This window comes from Oncorhynchus mykiss, chromosome 8 (assembly GCF_013265735.2).
Source record: "Oncorhynchus mykiss isolate Arlee chromosome 8, USDA_OmykA_1.1, whole genome shotgun sequence".
NCBI classification, from domain to species: domain Eukaryota; kingdom Metazoa; phylum Chordata; class Actinopteri; order Salmoniformes; family Salmonidae; genus Oncorhynchus; species Oncorhynchus mykiss.
In genome coordinates, this window is record NC_048572.1 from 8,904,131 (window position 1) to 8,917,902 (window position 13,772).

The following is a 13,772-nucleotide window of genomic DNA, read 5'->3' on the forward strand; positions in this document are numbered from 1 at the left end:
AGGCACATGAAAGTTCACATGTTCAAGAAGGCATTTCTGCCCAAAAACACATTTTGATTAGAATAATATGTTTACTTTCAAACGGCTTTCCTGTTAAGTAGTGACCTGCGACATATGCCTAGTTTCCTGAAACGGTTCACAAATGTGGAAAAAGGGAAGGGGTCTGAATACTTTCCCGAATGAACTGTATTTAAAAGATCTATAACCGAGTGAAGGCAGTTGTAAAGTAAGAATTGAACGTGTTAATGTTCATTCATAGTCGGAACATAGGATTTGTACTTTTACAGATCTATTTTAGCGTTTACATTTCATGTTTCACGCATGGCTTTTCTTACAATCCTAACAATTTACATATGGATTTTCTTACATTCTTAACGATATGTATATTCAACCTTTTGGCAGCTATCTTGCTCCACACAAGTGTGGTTCCAGAAAATGCAGAACCGCAGCCAAAAATAATTAATAATTAACGATCTGCTTAACGTGGACATATTTTATGCAGAGTAAACCCTCTCGCTTCACATATCTCTCTACTACTAGTACTACGGGTGACCAAATTCCGTCCAAAAAGAAACGACAACACATAACTGGTTTGCAGGCTCACCGCGAGCTACCGAGTCTTCGGAAATATGGCCCTTTTCTCTTTCTTTGCAGGTTGGATCGGTTATTTGTTTATTTGCCTGCTTGGATTGATTTTCATCGCATTTCTCTGTTTTTGTCTTTACATAAAATATATTCATCTGAAATATGATCACATACCGGGACCACCAAGGGATAGGTGAGTCAGTATGATGTAACTTGAATATTTATTTTAAAATGCTTTAGCTAAATGTTAGTTTCAACTATACTGAGTGGCGACATAACGCATTGGATTTGTTGATAAGGAACTACAGTAGGTGAAAGTTGACCTCAACAGCAGTCAGGGTCGCTGTTTCACCTGTCTTTTTCATTTTCACTAGGTGAAGGTATCACTCATGTCATAACGTTCTTATTTTTCAGTTATTAACCCGTCTCTTGTTCTCCCCCAGTTTTATATTTGGTCATTCCCCAACCATGCTGAGGGAGATGAGCAATGGTCGAGTTGTCCACGACAAATTTCTGGAATGGTTTGTTGAATGCTATGAATCAGGTGTTGTTTATTCTGGGACAGAATATTCTGGGACAATAAATAAAGATATATTTTATCTTTGACAGGGCTGAGACATATGGACCGGTGTACCGTATCAACGGTTTGCATTTTGTGGTGCTGTGTGTGACCTGCCCTGATACCACCAAGGTAAACCTGTGAAATTACTGTAATTATAATCTCTGATGGACTGACTACGTAAACACCTGACCAAATTAAGCAAGATTTTAGTTCTGGGTTAACCAAGATTAGTGTAATCATACATTTTACCATGTTAATTTCCGAAATGAAAGTGCTGTAAAATAACCAATTCCCCCTTCAAACCAAAAGGACACTTTTATTTGTCTCCACAGGAAGTCCTGATGTCACCTAAGTACCCCAAAGACTCACAGGTCTATAAGCGTCTCTTCAACCTGTTTGGACAGAGGTGAGTCCTCTAAATGTACTTCCTACTACTATTTATTGTTTCAATGTTTTGGTTGGTACAAACTCTTTCAACACAATCCCTCCTAATGCTGGTTATTGCATGCGTAGCCTACAGAGCATATAGACATTCAAACAGGACAACTTGGTCACTGGTCAGTTAATTCAGTCTTAGGGTAAATACTCTGTTGTCCTTCTTCTTCATAGGTTTTTTGGAAATGGCCTGATCACAGCACAGAATCATGATGAGTGGTACAAACAGCGAAGAATAATGGACCCTGCCTTCAGCAGTCTGTAAGTCACTATAATTGATCAATCGACTCATTGATCACTCCATTGATCAATCCATCCAGCCATCCATCTGTTCATCCATCCATCATTCCTGTGTATTGTTAGGTACCTGCGGGGTCAGATGGGTGCGTTCAACGAGAGGGCAGAGAAGCTGATGGATAAACTGGCGGACATGGCTGACAACAACACAGCTGCCAACATGCAACACATGTTCAACTGTGTGACACTGGATGTCATCACTAAGGTAACGGTCACTTCCTGTTACCCTCAAATCCCCACACTGCCCTTACACTTTATTATTTCTGAAAGCTACATTTGTTTGTATATCTGACAGTAAAATTGTCATAACAGGCAGTTATAACACACTCATTACCTAAGCTATATACAATTTAGTCTCACCATGCCAATGTGCTAGCTATAATTAGCATAACTAGAACCAGGAGTTTTACCTTATCATGTTGTCAATCCTCTGTTTTTATCTCATCTGTAGGTGGCGTTTGGAGTGGAGCTGGATCTGCTGAAGGAGAGTGACTCTCCGTTCCCCAACGCTATAGAGATGTGTCTGAAGGGAATGGTCCACTATGTCAGAGACTTCACCTTCCAGGTAAATAATGGCATCAAAGATGTTGGTGATGCTTCTCGAGAACGATGGCTTATTGAATTGATCTATTTGAAATCCTACAGTTTCATCAGATAAAATCCTGTGTTAAAGAGTAATCAAATTAAGATCCTACATATGTAGCTCTACCCAAAGAACAAGAAGTTCATCAACGAGGTGAAGAAGTCTTGTCAGCTGCTGCGTTCGACAGGCAGACAGTGGATCAACGAGAGGAAAATGGCCGTCCAAAACGGAGAGGACGTTCCAAAAGACATCCTCACACAGATCCTCAAGACGGCTGGCAAAGGCATGTTGTAGTAGCCTGATCCTAGATCTGTTCGTGCCGTCTTGCCAACTCCTGCCACTGTTCAAGTCGGCACAAACAGATCTGGGACCAGGCTAACATTGGAGACCTTTTACCTGTGGCTCTGCATGTGACATTGTGGGACAAGTGTTTGCTAAAACAGTCATGTAATTGATGAGGTTCAGTAGCACTATTGTCTCAATGCTGTAAACTGATATATTTCCATAATTTCAGAGGAAAACATAGCAAACGATGATGAGGAGCTTATGCTGGACAACTTTGTGACGTTTTTCATTGCGGGTACGTCTCCCTGAAACAAGTGCTATACTTTATTTATATAAATATATATATACAGTTGATGTCGGAGGTTTACATACACCACATTCAGTTTTTACAATTCCTGACATTTAATCCTAGTAAAAATTCCCTGATTTAGGTCAGTTAGCCACTTTATTTTAAGAATGTGAAATGTCAGAATGATAGTAGAGAATTATTTATTTCAGCCTTAATTTCTTTCATCACATTCCCAGTGGGTCAGAAGTTTACATACACTCAATTAGTATTTGGTAGCATTGCCTTTAAATTTTTTAAAACTTGGGTCAAACGTTTCGGGTAGCCTTCCACAAGCTTCCCACAATAAGTTGGGTGAATTTTGGCCCATTCCTCCTGACAGAGCTGGTGTAACTGAGTCAGGTTTGTAGGCCTCCTTGCTCGCACACACTTTTTCAGTTCTGCCCACAAAGTCTATATTGGATTGAGATCAGGGCTTTGTGATGGCCACTCCAATACCTTGACTTTGTTGTCCTTAAGCTATTTTGCCACAACTTTGAAATGATGCTTGGGATCATTGTCCATTTGGAAGACCCATTTGCGACCAAGCTTTAACTTCCTGACTGATGTCTTGAGATGTCGCTTCAATATATTCACATAATTTTCCTACCTCATGATTCCATCTATTTTTTGAAGTTCACCAGTCCCTTCTTGCAAAGCACCCCCACAACATGATGCTGCAACCCCCATGCTTCACGGTTGGGATGGTGTTCTTCGCCTTGCAAGCATCCCTTTTTTCTTCCAAACAAAACGATGGTCGTTATGACCAAACAGTTGTATTTTTGTTTCATCAGACCAGAGGACATTTCTCCAAAAAGTATGATCTTTGTCCCCATGTGCAGTTGCAAACCGTAGTCTGGCTTTTTTTATGGCGGTTTTGGAGCAATGGCTTCTGCCTTGCTGAGCGGCCATTCAGGTTATGTCGCTATAGGACTCGTTTTACTGTGGATATAGATACTTTTGTACCAGTTTCCTCCAGCATCTTCACAAGTTTCTTTGCTGTTGTTCTGGGATTGATTTGCTCTTTTCGCACCAAAGTACGTTCATCTCTAGGAGACAGAATGTGTTTCCTTCCTGAGCGGTATGACAGCTGCATGGTCCCATGGTGTTTATACTTGTATACTATTGTTAGTACTGATGAACATGGTACCTTGGAAATTGCTCTCAAGGATGAACCAGACTTTTGGAAGTCTACACATTTTTTTCTGAGGTCTTGGCTGATTTCTTTTGATTTTCCCATGATGTCAAGGAAAGAGGCACTGAGTTTGAAGGTAGGCCTTGAAATTCATCCACAGGTACACCTTCAATTGACTCAAATGATGTCAATTAGCCTATCAGAAGCTTCCAAAGCCATGACATCATTTTCTGGAATTTCCCAAGCTGTTAAAGGCACAGTCAACTTAGTGTATGTAAACTTCTGACCCACTGGAATTGTGATACAGTGAGTTATAAGTGAAATAATCTGTCTGTAAACAATTGTTGGAAAACTTACTCTTGTCATTGACAAAGTAGATTTCCTAACCGACTTGCCAAAACTATAGTTTTTTAACAAGAAATTTGTGGAGTTTTTGAAAAACAAATTTTAATGACTCCAACCTAAGTGTTTGTAAACTTCCGACTTAAACTGTGTGTATATATATATATATATTAAATCGATCTCCATAGTATAGTTTTTTGAGCTCATTTGAAATTTGAAGAAACAACAGTCACAGTAATTTTGTTGTTTTAATCATGACAGGGCAAGAGACAACAGCCAATCAACTAGCTTTTGCCGTCATGGAACTGGGAAGGCTGCCTGAGATACTGACAAAGTAGGACTTGTTTTCATCCTTTCTATTTTCGGTATTGATCATTTCTGTAATAAAAACAGGTTGGTTGAGTTTGTGAGTGTCTCTGCCATTTCCAGGGTGAAGCAGGAAGTGGATGACGTCATCGGGATGAAACAGGAAATCAGCTTTGACGACCTGGGGAAAATGACCTACCTGTCTCAGGTAAATGATCTACCTGTCCCAGGTTCGTGTGTGCTGTCTTGTCATTGACCTGACAGTGACAGCAATGGAGCTACAAACCAGATCAAGGACTCAGAATTGGAACTGGCATCTGTACACAGAAACCATATTGTACGTTATACAATGTTGTACGATGGTTGATAGAATGGCGCTGGAGGAGATGCCAGCGAAATGTGCTATTTTGTGTGTGTGCTTAGTCCCCTCCTGTACTCCCTGTTCACCCACCACTCCAACACCATTATTACGTTTGCTGATGACACAACAGTGGTAGGCCTGATCACTGACAACGATGAGACAGACAACAACCTCTCTCTCAATGTGAGCAAGACAATGGAGCTGATCGTGGACTATAGGATAAGAAGGGCCTTACAGGCCACATAAACATTGACTAGACTGAATTGGAGCGGGTCGAGAGTTTCAAATACCTTGGTGTCCACATCACCAAATTACCAACAAACTATCATGGTCCAAACACACCAAGACAGTTGTGAAGAGGGCACGACAACACCTTTTCCCCATCAAGAGACTGAAAATATTTGGCATGGGTCCCCAGATCCTCTGAAAGTTCTACAGCTGCACCATCGAGAGCATCCTGAACGGTTGCATTACCGCTTCGTATGGCAATTACTCGGCATCTGACCGGAAGGCGCTACAGAGGGTAGTGTGTACGGCCCAGTACATCACTGGGACCAAGCTTCCTGACATCCAGGACCTATATACTATGCGGTGTCAGAGGAAGGCCCAAAAAATTGTCAAAACCTCCAGTCCCCCAAGTCAGAGACTGTTCTCTCTGCTACCGCATGGCAAACGGTACCGGAGCACCAAGTTTAGGACGAAAAGAAAAGGTAACTCTTCACATCGTCAATTAATCAGCATGTTGTGTTTGATTCATATCACCCCCCCCCCCCCCCATCAGGTTTTGAAGGAGACTCTAAGGTTGTACCCTACAGCACCAGGCACTTCTCGTTTCATCCCTAACGACATTGTCATCAACGGCATCCCCATCCCAGCAGGAGTCTCATGCTTTGTGAGTAGTCACCTCAAAAACAATGTGGAGGAGTGATGACTGTTGTTGTATGATTAATATCTGTAAGTTTAGTTGTGGTGTTAACATGTGATACGTTGTGGTACCTCAATGTAGTAAAGTAATGAAGTATCCTTGTCTAAGCCAGTGTGGCTCATACATCAATGTGGTAAAGGAATGAAGTATCCTTGTCTAAGCCAGTGTGGCTCATACCTCAATGTAGTAAAGGAATGAAGTATCCTTGTCTAAGCCAGTGTGGCTCATACCTCAATGGAGTAAAGGAATGAAGTATCCTTGTCTAAGCCAGTATGGCTCATACCTCAATGTAGCATCATTGTATCATTGACTTTTCTTATGTTAACATAGAATGTAAACAGAATTTCTCAAAACACCATGATTGTGTAATGAAACCATGACAGGTAGTGCACCTAAGCTGAGATCTGGGTGTTTGAATGTAAAATGTTAATACACAGAATGTGTTTTAAAACAGAAGTGTAGGAACTCTGAAACACCCAAAGTGGTTCTTCATCCTGAATATGGGTGTTTTTAAGAGAGCGTTGTGAAAACCCATTTTGGGGGTTCAGTGAATGTAAAAGCATCAACACTCAAAAATTGTGTTTCTCATACAATCAATGGTTTACAAATGCAAGTCATTTCAATGATTTGTTAATTTAATTTTACCAAAGTAATGTAAATCCAACTGCATATGTTACTCAAAATGTAATTATCTTTTATGAGGATAACCAAAGTGAGAGACAATAGATTGATTGAACTCATTGGAAGTCTTTTGTTTTAATCACGTTGCATTTCTTATCTTGACGCATGACTCTGTTTTTAGAGGATTGTTTTAGACTATGATTCTTTCACAATGTTGTGTACATGTTTGAAGAAGGAAGTCTATTTCTATATTGGTATTAAGCAGTTTGTTGTGTAATGGATCATGATGAACGGATATCAAAACTGTCAGGCATTTTGACGTTCAATGAGGACAGCACCCATTCCCACATAGACAAAGGAAATGACAACAAAAGAGAAGGGATCTAATTCTGCTCTAAACAGAACTCGAAACACCAAAGTAGTGTGTTCAACCTGTTCTGTTAGTGCTCCCAGTCCCTGGCAAGGTGTTGCACAATATTTGATTTAGTGGTGTTACAACACACCGTGTCATGTGTTTCAATACTCCAGCAAAGATATGGTTTCGTCTCCTTCAAGTTGGTGGCAGCTCAGTTGTCACTAGTTAATGTAGCAATATTGATGTTACTCATATTGATGTTACACAGGAAACGGAAACCAGTTTTTACTTACTTTATTCATGTGCTGGTTGACAACATGCCTAGTAAAGTTTTCTTAATTATATATCTTTGTCTGTCGTGGCTACAACACAAAGCACATTGAAACAGTTTTGGTGTTACAATGAATTTCATCTTAACAGTGTAGTCAACACCTCATTAACTATTTTGGGTGTGGGTGTACTTATTTTATTTCCTAAAGTGTCTTAAATCTTTTGTTTGCCCCTATCTTGTCTGTTTACAGTTCAGTTCGTATGTCTGTGGAAGGTTGGATAAGTTCTTTGAGGACCCGCTGAAGTTTGACCCTGAGAGGTTCCATCCAGACGCTGCCAAGTAAGTCACACGATACGTTTTCATTGTTTTATTGTTTCTTTACAACATTTGAATTGATTAAAGCAGAACTTCTCTCGTTGAAACTGGCATACATTACATCCAGAAAATATTCAGACCACTTCACTTTTTCCACATTTTGTTACGTTACAGACTTATTCTAAAATGTATTTAAAAAACTATTTCCCTCATCAATCTCCACACAATACCCCATAATGACGAAGGAAAAAAAGGTTTTTAGACATTTTTGCAAAATTGAGCTCAGGTGCATCCTGTTTCCGTTGATCATCCTTTAGGTGTTTCTACAACTTGATTGGAGTCCACCTGTGGTAAATTCAATTGAATGGACATGATTTAGGAAGACGCACACCTGTATATATAAGGTCCCACTGTTGACAGTGCATGTCAGAGCAAAAACCAAGCCATGTGGTTGACGCAATTGTCCATAGAGCTCCGAGACAGGATTGTGTCGATGCACAGATCTAGGGTAGGGTACCAAAGAAATGTCTGCAGCATTGAAGGCCCCCAAGAAGACAGTGGCCTCCATCATTCTTAAATGGAAGAAGTTTTGAACCACCAAGACTCTCCCTAGAGCTGACCACCCGGCCAAACTGAGCAATCGGGGGAGAAGGGGCTTGGTCAGCGAGGTGACCAAGAACTCAATGGTCACTCTGACAAAGCTCCAGCCACTATATTCCACGCATGAGGCCAAAGACGGCACTTTTGATCAGTGATTGCAGGAAAGGGCTACTTTTGGTCATGAAGTCAAAGTTCGTCATGACTTACATGGTGGTTGGGTTATGATTTCGCCCACTAACACGGGATAAACAGCTGTGGTGATTACGCTCTATCCGATGGCAGAACAGTGGATCAGACTTTGTTTACGAAAGACAACATGTAGCGCATTTTTTACTTGAGAAATACTGCACTAAACACCTTAACTAGATGTAAAATTGCGTGACTAAAACCTTGTCGACAAAAAACACAATTAATTACAGATTTCTTGAGTTAACTTGGACTATTTTGAGGAAGTGATACGGGCTTTGTTCTTATGGTGTCTCATGCAGTGGTGGGAAAAGTACCCAATTTTCAAACTGTAGTAAAAGTAAAGATACCCTAAAAGAAAATGACTCAAGTACAAGTAAAAGTCACCCAGTAAAATACTACTTGAGTAAAAGTCTAAAAGTATTTGGTTTTAAGTGTCCTTAAGTATCAAAAGTAAAACCAGACGGCACGATATTCTTGTTTTCTTAATCTACGGATAGCCAGGGTCACAGTTCAACACTCCGACATAATTTACAATCGAAGCATTTGTGTTTAGTGAGTCTACCCAATCAGAGGGAGAAGGGATGAACTTCGTACTTTACACCACCTGGTCTCATGGGGGACAAACATCAGCAACTGTTATATCGAACCACACCCCCAAAACTGAAATCTAGTTTATCTTAATGAGCAACAGAAAAACACATTTGGACTCTGTGCGTTCAGTCACTTTTTAAGAGCTAACAGACATATTGTGTTTGTTTCTGTCCTGAAGACCCTATTACTGCTACTACCCCTTCGCCCTGGGACCACGCTCATGTCTGGGACAGAGCTTCGCACAGGTGAGCACACTGTCCGTATGAAATACATTGAAACAACTTTATTTGGGATTGTTCTCTGCTGATCCTATTATCCATCCTAGTTAGATTACTCCTGGACTTCTGCCTCCATTATATACTTTGTTTTATAGTTGAGCACACCAGATTTGTCATCCTGTAAAGAGATCTGTTGTTCACAGATGGAGGCCAAGGTAGTGATGGCCAAGCTGCTCCAGAGGTTTGACTTCAACCTGCTCCCTGGCCAGTCCTTTGACATCCTGGACACTGGGACTTTGAGACCAAAGAGTGGAGTGGTGTGTAACATCAGACACAGAGGACAGACACCCGCAGCCTGACCTGACTGGGACCTGAACATGACTAGCACTTCTCTATAACATACTTGTCTTATTTTTTATACTTCCTAGTGGAGCAAATTATCTCTTTTTCAATGAAGCACCTTATTCAAATATCTAGCTATTTTTTATGAAAATGGATTTTGAACAATTGTTTATTCTTTTTATCAATGATGAAATAATATCTTAAATATGATGGTTCTATGTGATGAAGAGTTACTAGGACAGACTTGACATAGGAGTGTTTGTATTTGTGCCGATTCCATGTTGTTAATTTACCCTTATCATGTAGTTACTATGCAGTATACCATTTATCACATAATATAAAGAGATTTATAAAGTATATATTAACTTCTTTGATGAACTTCCTAACCAACATTACCACAGTGCCTCTGTTGGAGTGAATTTACTATATTTTAATAAAATAATTGACCAAACATCACTGAGCTCCAGAAGATTAGAATACTTTAATCCACAAGGTGTCGCTGTGAACCTGCAGACAAACCAAGAACATTCATTCTCATGTTTTGTATCTTTCTTGTTTACACCCATAAGACCTTGCTTTTTTCAATTTCGACTGAAATGACTGCAACACTCAACAAAGAGCTGAAGTTTGTTTCAGAGTGGGTGGCAAGGAATAAGTTAGCCCTAAATATTTCTAAAACGAAAAGCATTATATTTGGAACAAAACACTCACTAAACCTGAACTAAATCTGGTACTAAATTATGTGGAAATTGAGCACGTTGAGATGACTAAACTGCTTGGAGTAACACTAGATTGTAAACTGTCATGGTCAAAAGTCCCTAAGATGGGGAGAAGTCTGTCTATAATAAAGTGATGCTCTGCCTTCTTAACAGCACTATCGACAAGGAAGGTCCTACAGGCCCTAGTTTTGTCACACCTTGACTACCCGTTCAGTCGTGTGGTCAGGTGCCACAAAAAAAAGACTTAGGAAAATTACAATTGGCTATGAACAGAGCAGCTCGGCTGGCCCTTAGATGTACACAGAGAGATAATAATAATAATATGCATGTCAATCTCTCCTAGCTGAAAGTGGAGGGGTTTTGAAATGTTGAATAGACTGAGCTGTCTGTCTAAACTACTGGAACACAGCTCGGACACCCATGCATACCACACAAGACATGCCACAAGAGGTCTCTTCACAGTCCCCAAATCCAGAACAGACTATGGGAGGCACACAGTATTAAATAGAGCCATGACTACATGGAACTCTATTCCACATCAAGTAACCAACGAAAGCAGTAAAATTAGATTTTATAAACAGATAAAAAACACTTTATGGAACAACGGGGACTGTGAAGCAATGCAAAGATTGGCACAGACACATGCGCACACACACACACACACACACGATAACATAAGCACTATGCATACACATGGATTTAGTACTGTAGATATGTGGTAGTGGTGGAGTAGGGGCCTGAGGGCACACAGTGTGTTGTGCAATCTGTGAATGTATTGTAAAAATGGTATAAATTGCCTTAATTGCAGCTTTAAAAGTGGACAAGTAGACTGGTAGCACAGATACTGGATATAGTGATGAGATGCCTGCATCTCTGCTCTAACAATGGGATTCGTTGTCCACAGGGCGGAATGGTGGGCTGTGAAGCTCCCTCCTATTCCTTTCTTTGGATTGGTGGAAACATCTCGTTATTTTAATACATTTTTAAATATCCGATGTGAGGTATTGACGTCACCACCAGTATTCGGTAGAGAGTGAGATGCTATGCTACTAGCCTCATGTACATGTATAGACCGTCTCAAATTTCAACAGAGAAGGTGCTATGCTAGCCTCATCACATACACATGGTTAGTAGAGTGTAGTGAAATGCTTGTGCTTCTAGTTCCGACTATGCAGTCTAACAAGTAACCTAACAAATTCACAACAACTATCTTATACACACTAATGTAAAGGGATGAATAAGAATATGTACATATACAGTTGAAGTCAGAAGTTGACATACACCTTTATCAATAAGTGCATTGAGGGCGTCATCCCCACAGTGACTGTACGTACATACCCCAACCAGAAGCCATGGATTACAGGCAACATTCGTACTGAGCTAAAGGGTAGAGCTGCCGCTTTCAAGGTGCAGGACTCTAATCCAGAAGCTTACAAGAAATCCTGCTATGCCCTGTGACAAACCATCAAACAGGCAAAGCGTCAATACAGGGCTAAGATTGAATCATACTACACCGGCTCCGACGCTCGTCTTATGTGGTAGGGCTTGCAAAGTATTACAGACTACAAAGGGAAGCACAGCCGCGAGCTGCCCAGTGACACGATCCTACCAGATGAGCTAAATCACTTCTATGCTCGCTTCGAGGCAAGCAACACTGAGGCATGCATGAGAGCATCAGCTGTTCCGGACAACTGTGTGATCACGCTCTCCGTAGCTGATGTGAGTAAGACCTTTAAACAGGTCAACATACACAAGGCTGCATGGCCAGATGGATTTCCAGGACATGTGCTCCAGGCATGTCCTGACCAACTGGCAGGTGTGTTCACTGACATTTTCAACATGTCCCTGATTGAGTCTGTAATACCAACATGTTTCAAGCAGACCACCGTAGTCCCCGTTCCCAAGAACACAAAGGCAACCTGCTTCAATGACTACAGACCCATAGCACTCACGTCCGTAGCCATGAAGTGCTTTGAAAGGTTGGTAATGGCTCACATCAACACCATTATCCCACAAACCCTAGACCCACTCCAATTTGCATACCGCCCAAACAGATCCACAGATGATGCAATCTCTACTGCACTCCACACTGCCCTTTCCCACCTGAACAAAAGGAACACTTATGTGAGAATAGTATTCATTGACTACAGCTCAGCGTTCAACACCATAGTACCCTCAAAGCTCATCACTCAGCTAAGGAACCTGGGACTAAATACCTTCCTCTGCAACTCGATCCTGGACTTCCTGACGGGCTTCCCCCAGGTGGTGAGGGTAGATAGCAACACATCTGCCCCGCTGATCCTCAACACTGGAGCTCCCCAGGGGTGCGTGCTCAGTCCCCTCCTGTACTCCCTGTTCACCCACGACCATGCAGTCACGACTGCAAAAACCATCATTAAGTTTGCAGACGACACAACAGTGGTAGGCTTGATCACCGACAACGACGAGACAGCCTATAAGGAGGAGGTCAGAGACCTGGCCGGGTGGTGCCAGAATAACAACCTATCCCTCAACGTAACCAAGACTAAGGAGATGATTGTGGACTACAGGAAAAGGAGGACCGAGCACGCCCCCATTCTCATCGACGGGGCTGTAATGGAGCAGGTTGAGCGCTTCAAGTTCCTTGGTGTCCACATTAACAACAAACTAAAATGGCTCAAACACACCAAGACAGTCGTGAAGAGGGCACGACAAAGCCTATTCCGCCTCAGGAATCTAAAAAGATTTGTCATGGGTGCTGAGATCCTCAAAAGGTTCTAAAGCTGCAACATCGAGAGCATCACTGCCTGGTACGGCAATTGCTCGGCCTCCGACTGCAAGGCACTACAGAGGGTAGTGCGTACGGACCAGTACATCACTGGGGCTAAGCTGCCTGCCATCCAGGAACTCTACACCAGACGGTGTCAGAGGAAGGCCCTAACAATTATCAAAGACCCCAGCCACCCTAGTCATATACTGTTCTCTCTACTACCACATGTTAAGTGGTACCGGAGTGCCAAGTCTAGGACAAAAAGGCTTCTCAACAGTTTTTACCCCGAAGCAATAAGACTCCTGAACAGGTAACCAAATAGCTATCCCCCAACCCCTCTTTTTACGCTGCTGCAGCTCTGTTTATCATATATGCATAGTCACTTCAACTATACATTCATGTACATACTACCTCAATTGGACCGACCAACCAGTGCTCCCGCGCATTGGCTAAACGGGCTATCTGCATTGTGTCCCACCCACCACCCGCCAACCCCTCTTTTACGCCATTGCTACTCTATGTTCATCATATATGCATAGTCACTTTCACCATATCTACATGTACATACTACCTCAATCAGCCTGACTAACCGGTGTCTGCATGTAGCCTCGCTAGTTTTATAGCCTTGCTACTGTATATAGCCTGTTTTTTAACTGTTGTT

General features: G+C 41.6%; 1 protein-coding gene across 1 annotated transcript; it reads left to right on the forward strand.

The window, feature by feature from the left end:
* Nucleotides 1-458: 458 nt before the first annotated feature.
* Nucleotides 459-10,099, forward strand: LOC110529326 (cholesterol 24-hydroxylase-like). The gene is made up of 15 exons (XM_036984678.1): nucleotides 459-778; nucleotides 1,029-1,106; nucleotides 1,195-1,276; nucleotides 1,480-1,553; nucleotides 1,757-1,843; nucleotides 1,946-2,084; nucleotides 2,331-2,444; nucleotides 2,583-2,745; nucleotides 2,977-3,042; nucleotides 4,811-4,883; nucleotides 4,979-5,063; nucleotides 5,998-6,108; nucleotides 7,639-7,727; nucleotides 9,262-9,328; nucleotides 9,505-10,099. The coding sequence occupies exons 1-15, from the start codon at nucleotides 630-632 to the stop codon at nucleotides 9,658-9,660; spliced, it is 1,533 nt and encodes a 510-aa protein (XP_036840573.1). The 5' UTR covers nucleotides 459-629; the 3' UTR covers nucleotides 9,661-10,099.
* Nucleotides 10,100-13,772: the final 3,673 nt, after the last annotated feature.